Source organism: Ricinus communis, chromosome 9 (genome assembly GCF_019578655.1).
Source record: "Ricinus communis isolate WT05 ecotype wild-type chromosome 9, ASM1957865v1, whole genome shotgun sequence".
Taxonomy (NCBI): Eukaryota; Viridiplantae; Streptophyta; class Magnoliopsida; order Malpighiales; family Euphorbiaceae; genus Ricinus; species Ricinus communis.
Genome location: NC_063264.1, coordinates 24,010,848 through 24,021,372, shown reverse-complemented (window position 1 = coordinate 24,021,372; position 10,525 = coordinate 24,010,848). Strand labels below are relative to the sequence as shown.

Below are 10,525 nucleotides of genomic sequence, written 5' to 3'. Positions count from 1 at the left end.
ATAAAATGAATTTTTTGGACGGATATTGATTTGATAATTGAAAATCTAATGGAAATTTTCAGAATCAATATGATGAAAATCATCATGTTTTCAAATGAAATTTGATGAAAGTTTGAGAGGACAATCAAGTCCATAACTTTTATTGTTGATGATGGGATCTTGCACTGTTTAAATTTGTTGAGTTTGTTGAAGGGTCATGGCCCATTTTCTGAAGATTTTCAGAATCATTGATGTTTTCCGGGAGGAGTTTCCTTGTTAGTAAAAGAAATTATAAGCTATTTCCTATTTGGCAATTTCAAGTGGCAACCAACACTTTTGTGAAACACTAGAACTGGAATAGTAAACATAATGCATAAAAAGTTTGAAAAATAACCCACATGTGATAAATTAACTCACATTCTGTAATTGAAAATTCATTTTTTAAGGTTTGAAATCATTTTTTTGTAGTGGACAGAATCCAAAAAGGTGTATAGTACCAATACCCTTGCCAAACAAAGTCTAAACAATCTCCTTTCTCAGCGGAAATTAGACTTTATTTTACTGTTAGCTTTTCTTTTAGGCCTTATTAAACTCAAGATTGTTTTCTGCACAATAATGTGCATAGAAACAGACTTTCTAACTTCTTTACTTGTTTTTCCTATTGCACACATGAAACTTGTGCTTGTAAGTTGTAATTGCAGATTATACCTATAAAAAGGATGACAGTATTGCTTTTGTTACCATCACAAGGCAACCCAAGTCTTAAAAAACTCATTCATTTCACCTCTCTCTCTCTCTCTCTCTCTCTCTCTCTCTCGCCTAAGCATCAATGGCGGATCATAGAAAGATTCTGATTCACAGTGGGTTTGACAAGGAGAGAGATGCAAAGAGGAATGGAACTGCATCAAGGCAATGGATTGCAGAAGACAAGAGAGAAGACATCAATTTACTAGCAGATGTTTTCATCAAGAACTTCCATAATCAGCTGAAGATTCAGCACCAGGAGTCAATTAAGCGTTACAAGGAGATGATTGCACGAGGGGCTTGAGATATATATTTATGCATCAAAACTTATTATAGATGTTATTGCAAATTGCAGTGTGTTGGTATTGGACCTGTTGATAAATAAGGATCAGAGATGATTTGTGCTTGCTTTCCTGAAAGCACTATTCAAACTGCAAAATATATAAATACTGACAACTGTTTCTGGAAGCAGTGGTCTGAATAAAAGATCTGAATTGAGATGTAATCTAAGTATACATTGACTCATTTTAAAATAACCCCATTTACATATGCAAAGCATATCAAAGATTACATACTACCAAGAAAAAGATCCCACAACAAAAGAGACATGGCCCCTATGCCAAATAACAAGATTTACAAGCATCTGCTCTCTGTTCATAGATGTGACGAAATTACCTTATCTATTACCCAAAAAATCACTCCGAGTTTTCCTCACCTAGTAGTTGCCAGCATAACAGGAATGGTATCACTGCTTCCTGTTGCAATGCAAACATCACCAAAGATACCCTCCATACATCTTCCTTGAACTTTTAAATGCATTCACAAGCAAATCATCATTCCAATTCTTCAAATTTCACAATATGTTACGTGTCCATGAATCCCCAGTCCCAAAGCAGACTACCGTTGACTCGATACCAGCAAAAAATATAAACAGAAGAACATTAGCAGAGTAGATGTAGCCTTTGGTTTGGGAAGACACTGCCTTCGAAGAACCGTGATCTATCATGACGAATCAACAAGAAGGCAGTAATTTCTATAAGCAGCAAAAGCAAAATGATTCTGGTTCTCATGCTTGAAGCACCTGGCAATGGACAATGTGACTTTTCAGACCACCTCGGCCAGCAATACTTGACCATAAATTTGTGACGAGTGTCCTGAAATGACCCCTCCCAGCTATATTCTCCCAAAGGTGAGGGTTAGTCTCTACGTGTTTTTCAGGACTGGAAACATCAACCAGACTGATGCTCATGTTGTTGCGCACGATGCACAGCTTCCCATTCAGGGGAACCAGAGCAGCAGCCTCCAAAGCATGAGAGTTCCCAAGATGCAGCTTACTATCTATAAACTTGTTCCAAGAATCTGTGGCCCCATCATAAACCCTGAGTTTGCAGCCATCCCGGCAATCCAAAGCATAGAGCTGCCCATTTAAAGAGATGCTAGGATTGCGCCAACCACCAACCATCCCGTCACTGATTGGTGTCCAACTATTAGTTTCAGGATCATAGGCTTCACTCAAGACCTCACGGTGGGACCCAAGACCTTTCAGAAACCACTTGCCATCATAAACTACACCAATAAAAGGGACCATAGCTGTGCTCATATCTGAAATAAAGCTCCACCTATTCTTGTTAGGATCATAAACTTCAGCTGACCGAAGAGTCCTTTGAATTCCTTCACACTCTCCACCAGCAACATATAGGCAATTATTTATAACACAAGAACCAAAGAAATGACGTTTTCGAAGCATGTCTGGTGCCCTATGCCATTTATTTGTCCGGGCGCTATAGAAAATGACCCGTCTCATGGACCCCCTGAGTGGATCCTTCCCGCCAAATAAATATAGGTGGCATCCACTTAAAACAGCACAGCCAAAACCAAGGGCCTCAGAATATTCCCGGGGAACTGGTGGAAGTGGCTGCCAGAGCTGATAGATAGGATCAAAAGCATTCCATGAGATCTTTCCATCGCGGTCTCGCTTGATGACATAAACCCACTCCTCTGCCATTCCAAGACTTTTCCTAAGAGAATAGAAAAAATTTCCAGCCAAGAGCCGGTACCATCGTTTACAAACCAAGCGGAGTTTTCGATGTTCAGCTCGGGGAACTCGAATGAGACATGCAATAGCAAGATCATCTGGAAGGCCGGGTAGGAGGGGTGGCTGCACTCTGGTCCTCTCTCTCCGCAAGTTTTTACTCTTGTGTGCATTAGGATTGATGTCAGGCTGGATGCAAAGTTTTGATCCAGGGACAAATTTCCTTGCCTCGGCGACTGTTTTTAATCCGGAATCTACTTTGCAATAACATGATACAGAATCAACCTGCAACATCACTTAATGCTGTTAGGATGCATGAAAAGTTGCAGTTATACGATAGTTATCAAAAACTTATATCATTATTTATTGCTTATATAAACAAGGTTGAGATGTCAATCAAAAAGGATATGAAACTAATAGCCAGTAGTCATTTCGATAATAATATGTTGGGCTTTAATTGATGAGCAAATAATCCAGTAATCACTCCAATGCCATTTGGTTGTAAAATGCATAGAAAACAATTACCTATGTAGATCCATCCTCATTAGCATTCTGAAGTTTGACAGAAAAATAACTACTGACATTGATAAGGAATGTAATTATTACATAAAGCAGAAGACTAGATTTTGCAGGAAACAAAAGATGGACGCAGAGGTAACACTACAAATATCATATACTTACCTCAGTAATGAAAAAGATTTGACAACAACTTTTTTAAAATTTTCATGAGTAGAGAAGAGTTTATTAGAGCGAACCAAAAATAAAAATAATGAGCAAGCAATCCTCCTCCAAATGGAACAGTAGAAAAAAAATAAATCAGAGAAATGTTTATACTCAACAATGAGGCTGGATAACAGCCAGAGATGATAGTTTTGGACATCAGAAACTAAAACGTGAAACAAGGCTTAAAAGAAAGTAATTAAAAATTTACATATGTTCTCAACCTAACAAAGTTTCAGACCAAATTAGATGGTATCAGAGAAAAACATTGCTTTTTGTGTCCTTTAGATATCTCTGGCTTTCAGTTACATAGTATGGCCGATTATGATGTATAGCAACAAGTTTTGGGCTGTGAAAAGACAACAAGCACACAAGATTATTCAGAAAGTTAAGGAAGCTAAGATGGATTTGCAGAAATACAAAGACTGACAGGATAAACAATGAATACATTGGTAGGAAGGTCAAACTGGCACCATGTTAAGTTGAGAAAACGGAGATTGAATTAGTTTGGCTGTGTAGATCATAGTACAAAAGATGCATCATTATGAAAGGTTGATCGCATTGCAGTGTGAGATAAGAAAGTGAGAGGCAAACCTAGGATGAAATGGAAGGAAGTATAGAGAAAAGATTCATCAGCCCTAAATTTTAGTTTAGATGTCACCCTAAACCAAATACAATGAAGGAATGATCCAAAGAGGAACCACAAAGACTTAAATAAGCATAATCTACAGCTTCACTATGCCGCGCCCAAAATATTACAAGGAGCTTAAAAAATGCATATAATTAGATCCACACTGAATATGAATATACATGCATAAGAAACCCTATGATGATGCTTCATCATATTCCACAATTTAGATGCTAACGTTCCTGCAAACACTCACAAATTGCATTTTCAATCTATTGCTGCTTGCAAAAATGTTAATTTAAAACTTACTGATATAAAAGAATTTGAGAAACAAAACAACAGTGATATTTCCACAGAAACAACATATACGAAGCTCGTGGACTTATAAATTAGAGAGAAACACTAAAACTTAAGAAGTAAACTCAGGAATTTCAAAAGAAAAGAAAGAAGTAAACTCAGGGATTTCAAAAGAAAAGAAAGAAGTAAACTCAGGAGTTACAAAAGCAAATTCGTTCACATTCTTATTCAATCATAAGTCTCCTCATTAAAAAGAAGCCCCTCATTTTCTGAAAATCATACAATGGCATCTAGAGAAACAAGGAAGAAAGACATTGTCTCAAAACTAACAACATCCCTAATATGTTAAGAACATTGTCTTAATTGCAGCCTTTTTATTTAATTATCTGCAAGAGAGCAACAGAAACAAAACCTAACTCAGCAATACCAAATAAATGTAAGTAACCCAAAATCCAATCAATTCTCAAGAACTCATATACAATTCAAACTCCCAAATATAACTCCAAATTGCATAATCAACTAGCCATTCTATCAAAAGAACATAAATGTAAAAACCAACAACGAAAATGCAAGCAGTTAAAGAAACAACCCGAAGTTCTCAAGAAGAACCCACATTTATAACCAAATTCAACAACTGGGTGAAAGAAAAAAATCTAAAACTTGAGCAGACACAAAAAGGACCAATCCAAGAAAAACCCATTAAAGATCAAGAGAACTTACTAGTGGAGCTTGAACTCTAAACCCCCTTGGAGCATGTGATGATTGGCGTTGTCGTTGTTCCATCTCTTAGCAGAAGAGATTCATAGAGAAAGACAAAAAAAAAAAAAAAAAATTAGAGAAATGAGAAAGAGGTGTTTCTTGAAAATCCCAGATCGAGAATCACCAAATTGAAAAAGAATCAATAGTCAAAACAAAATCCCACGGCCCTTCCGTTGTTGGTATTGTCGTTTTTTAATCTCTACAAAATGTAAAACAAAGAAAGAAAGAACCATAACACTTCATAAAAGAAAGAAAGAAATGAGTTCTTTGCTACTTAGAGCTACAAAACGTGAAAGCTTCTCTTTCTATCTCTTAGATAAACAGCTGGACCATGGGTGCTTCAACAACTTCTTTAATGTATAGTTTCTTTCTTATTAAATTTTGGAGTTGATTTTTTCTTGTAAGAAATTTTAAGTATTTCTTCTTTTTGGGTGTTTAAGTACTTAAGTAGTTGTAAGATTGATGTGTTGAGATTTTTCAATTTAAACTCTTTTAATACAAAGAAGACAAAGGGGATTAGTGGGGTCTTTCTTTGTTATTAATGTTTACTTCATTTTTGTGGCCTTGGGTCAAAACCCCATCTTAAAGGGCAAAAGGAAGAAGGCAGAATAGAGTAAGGGTGACCAAGAAAGAGTATTCAAGAATTAGGATCTAATGTAAGAATCAAACACCTTTCAATCAAGACCTTTGTTTGAGCTTGCCTGCAAGCTACGGGTAGTGCACAAAGACACTTTACAGTGTTTTTAGATACTGTTCATTTTGTTTAAAGAAAATAAAAAAGAAAAATATACTTTACATTTTTTAATATCTGGGACTGTGTATTAAATTAAGATTTTTATAAATTTTTTTTAAGTGAACTATTTTTAAATAGATTATAAATTTTAATAACTTTTGCAGAGTTCATAAATTTATAAATAATTTTAGTAAATTTTATTTTAAAATATATTTATAGATATTAATAGATTTTATTGATTTTATAGATTATTGTGTAATTATTTAATAATAAAATTAATCATTCTACTTTTACTATTTTCTTTTTTTTCTATTTTTATGCATTTATTTTGAATATTATTTTACATAATGCTATTTGCAACTTTATACACAAATAATAGACTTTTATTTCATTATTATGTTAAATTTAGATCCATTTTTAAATTTTTTACCCACCGTGAATACTAGTTTTTGTCAAGACAGTAATCTTTTTTAAAAAGAAATTGTTATATCACAATTTATATCAAACTCGCTATATTTGGTTCATTACCTATTTATTAACAACAATCACGCTTACTGATTATTTGATAGATTTTTAAATTAACACAATCACGCTTATTAATAAAAATAATTATATTCAAATGTTCTTTCTAATAAAATTTAGAAGTCTATAGTAGATTGTTTACTCAAAATTTTTTAAAACTCACTAGATTCTTCATTTGAAATTCATATTTTTATGAGAACCCCTCTTAAAATTAAATTAAAAACTTTAATTAATTTTCTTATTTATGAGTATAAAAAAATAATATTAGTCAACAATCTTTAGCTTTTCATTTTCATCCAATCTCTTATTTTTATAAAATGGAGAATATAATAAAAAGAAATAAAGACAATAATGCAGGAGAATTTGAAAAAAAAAAAAGATGAGTTTTCAGAAAAGAAAAGTTTATTGAAATTTTGAGGAGAAATGAAAGAGGATTCTTGAGAATTTTTTTTTCATAATAATGCATAAAAAGTCCTTAAAAGTGTATCAAAGTTCATGTCTATAAAAGTCAATGACTTTTTAAATACTAACTTACTTTTATAGGCTTTATAAAAGTTATAATTGTATCAGCACCAATTTTCTGAATTTAGATATTGAAAAAATTATGAAAAATCCGATGATGAAAGTCACTCCCTTTCTCAAGTTTAGAAAGGTTGAGGATGAGCGATTCCGGTTAGAATTGTGAGTAATTGGATCAAAAATACTTTTTTAAAATCAATATGGACCCAATTGATAGAAAAATTTAGGCTTGATGGGTGAAATGGCAATTTTTAATAGTTCAAGGACTAAATCACAAGATAATTCGAAACTTTTTGGCCCTTGAGCCAATCGGCTATTCACAGAGCCGCTCGGCACAGCATAGAGCCAATTGGCTTTACACAATCCTGATTGACCTATTTTTCAATTTTTGATGTCATTTTATGTATTTTCTGATTTAAAAAGCCAAAAATACCTTTTATAAGATATTATCAATAAATATTTGAATTTAAATGAAATTTATTTTGGATATCCATTTAACTGAACATTCAATAAATTAAAGGATTTTATTTTTCTTTAATATTTAATATTATCTATCTAAGGTTTCCTAAACTCTACGGCTATATATATAATGTTATATCCTATGTCTAAGGTTAGCAATTCTTAGCAACCTATAGCTACATCGATTAACTACAACTATTATCAAGTAGAGAGTTTTTGACAATCGATAGAAATAGTTAATGAAGAAAGAGCTCAAATTAGGAAACCCATTTTAGAATGACAGTAACCTTTTTCACCCATCAAACACGTAATTCAACCTTAAAAGGGATGGATTCATATTCAATCATGATTCTACCTCCTCATCATCTCTAGAGACTCAAGGATCAACACAATAGATTAACAAGCTGAGGGTTCCAAAAGCCTACATCATCGGTATCATCTTCTCTTTTCTCTTTGATTTTGTAATTTTAGAAATATAATTAGGATCGGTCTCGAATGCTTTATATGATTTGTGTGATTAAATCTAGGGTTACCAATGGATTAACATGTTTTTGCCATGATTAAGTATGGTGGATTTTGGAATCTGATAACATGATCTGTGTTGGGTTTGGAATCTGATAACATGTTATATATTGATTTTTGAATCTAATGAATTAAATGATTAGGGTTACATGTTAGATTTAGATCTTTATGATATTGCATATGATTATGTGATTTGATCTGTTTTTTAGGGTTATATTATTCAAATTAAGGATTTGCCATGTGAAGTGTCTTTTTTTTTTATATTTGATCTTTTTATGTGTCTTGATTCTATTTAATTGAATTTTATATTTTTATTTCGTTTTATTATATGAATTAATTGATTTTCTTGTCTTTTGTGCATGTATTTTGGCTTGTGGGCGAGGGGGATTGAAGAATAGAGCAAACTCATTGAGACTAAGCCCTAGAGCTAATAAGCTGAGTGACCAAGGCCAATCGACTGCACACCAAAACTTGACCTAATTCCAAATTTTGTTCCTTTTTTGGCAGTTTCTATACTTTGTGACTCAGTTTAGTTGTTTTTCCTTTGATTTTTTTAGTTGTAGGAGGGTTGTAATAGTTAGATTTAATTTTTTACTTTTATTCTTGGCTTTATTTTGGACGAATGCCAGATAACTGGGTATCTGACTTCTAAATAAAACTAGACATATAGACATTAGACATTAGACATTAGACTTTAAAACTAGACATTGGTATGAAAATGGTAGTCCATTAGGTTAATAAGATGGTACATTTGGCTTAAATTAAAATCCATATAGACTTAGTATGCTTTTGCCATGCTTTTAATTAATTAATAGGCTCGCTTTGAATAAAATCATTCAATTAGGTCTTGGTATGTAAAAAAGATAGTCTATTTAGGTTAAAAGGTCTAACAATTAATTAATTTATAATTAGGCTAAACTAGATGGGCCTCTGTATATAATTAAATAGTTAATTTAGGCTAACAATTTAAATGGAGATTGGGGTTAAATAAAATGGACTAGACCTAGGTAGATCTCATATGTTGTAATGGTTGCTTGTAAGAATATAACTATTAAGTTTACAAGGAATAGCCTGCTAAACAATAAAATTAAAAATAAGGATACATAAATAAGGAAGTTGATTTTCGGATCCGTCTTTGAATGTGGCAAAGCTCCCTTAGTAAAAGGGTCTCGGAGAATTATTCAAGTGGCGATTCCCATCTCCGCACTAATCTTTGTGATTGGTTAGCATTTTCATATTAGATTAAATAATATTGCAGTATCGTAGTTGCTAAGTGTACCAAAAACCACCGCCCACAAATCAAATACCTCATAATTTCGATAAAAAAATTTAAAGTCATTAAAAATCAGAATTAAATATCCCATGGCTTATATAGAGTCTTTTAAGGTTACTATTGAATAAACTCTCACTTTTAAATTCCATCTAAATTTTAATTCTTTTAATTGAGTATCCCCTCTTAATTGTGATAGAAAATGGTCAAAAATAAAGAAATTAATTAGAAAATTTAATGAAAACATATCATTCCATTTTCAAATAGTTGAACTTCTCTTTTCCAAAAGAAAATTTATATATGAATTTGTATAAAAATTAGGCAAATGCCATGTGCTTTTATCATTTAAACTTTGATAATTTGGGTAGTTGGATATTTTAACTTTTAATTTAATCTAATAAACGTATGAACTCTCTTTTTATAATCTTTTAAATATTTTTAATTTTTAATTTTTAATTTACTTTAATAGATTCGAACTCTATTTTTTAAATAATTTTAAAATTCCTAAAAAAATACACATTGACATATTAGATGTATCAACATATCAAAAAGTGTTTAAATTCATAAAGAATACAAGTTGAAGTGTCCATTAGATTATATCGAAAGTTAAAATATTGAAATGACATAGTGATTATATAGATCATAAGCTTCATCAGGAAATTTTACAGATTAATAAGTATAGATGTTCATTTCGATAAAATTAATAAGTATAAATATTCATTTTGACAAAACTAATAAGTGTAGATATTTATTAACTAACAGTAAAACATTCATTATAATATACTTCAAAGTTCATTAAAAACAAAAATTATATTTAACATAAAAATAAAAATAATACATGGTCCGATGAAACTCAAATTCTGCCTCTATATCATTATACTTCATCAAATAATTGAAATGATCTAAAAATCCTTGTTGACTTCTTAAAAACTTTATGTACTTCTTTGAATTCTCACATATATGCCGTATACAAAGGCAATGCCTAGAGTTAGGAAAAACACGAGTAATTCCAATGTTCCTTGCAACATATTGATCAGTCATTATTGTTTGCGGATGAATATCATATGTACTAAAAAACCATATAAAAAACTCTATACTTTCATTCATTAAGAAACCACATCCAAATATAACATTATCGCAATACTGATTTATAACAACAAACGACCGAAAATCATATCATATCTATTAGTATGATAAGTCGTATCATGCAATAAAAAAATCCCCAAATAGCTTATAATCTTGTTTCATCTTAGCATCTCTCTCAAAAAAAAAAAAACTACAAAGTCTTGCATCCTAATCAACTTCAAAGTCATAAAAAGAAGTCTTCTACAACTTATTTTC

General features: G+C 31.8%; 1 protein-coding gene across 1 annotated transcript; it reads right to left on the bottom strand.

Moving 5' to 3' along the window:
* Positions 1-1,195: 1,195 nt before the first annotated feature.
* On the bottom strand, positions 1,196-5,848 carry LOC8271534 (F-box/kelch-repeat protein At1g55270). The gene is made up of 2 exons (XM_002527015.4): positions 5,121-5,848; positions 1,196-3,040 (listed from the first exon to the last, which is right to left on the bottom strand). Exons 1-2 carry the CDS (start codon positions 5,181-5,183, stop codon positions 1,790-1,792), a joined length of 1,314 nt encoding a protein of 437 aa, XP_002527061.1. The 5' UTR covers positions 5,184-5,848; the 3' UTR covers positions 1,196-1,789.
* Positions 5,849-10,525: the final 4,677 nt, after the last annotated feature.

What these genes read in the sequence shown, in the direction of transcription:
- LOC8271534 (XM_002527015.4), bottom strand. Translation starts at nt 5,183, where the DNA reads ATGGAACAACGACAACGCCAATCATCACATGCTCCAAGGGGGTTTAGA. An exon ending in TTAGAGTTCAAGCTCCACTA is followed by an intron (nt 3,041 to 5,120) that starts GTAAGTTCTCTT and finishes GTGATGTTGCAG; the next exon opens with GTTGATTCTGTATCATGTTA.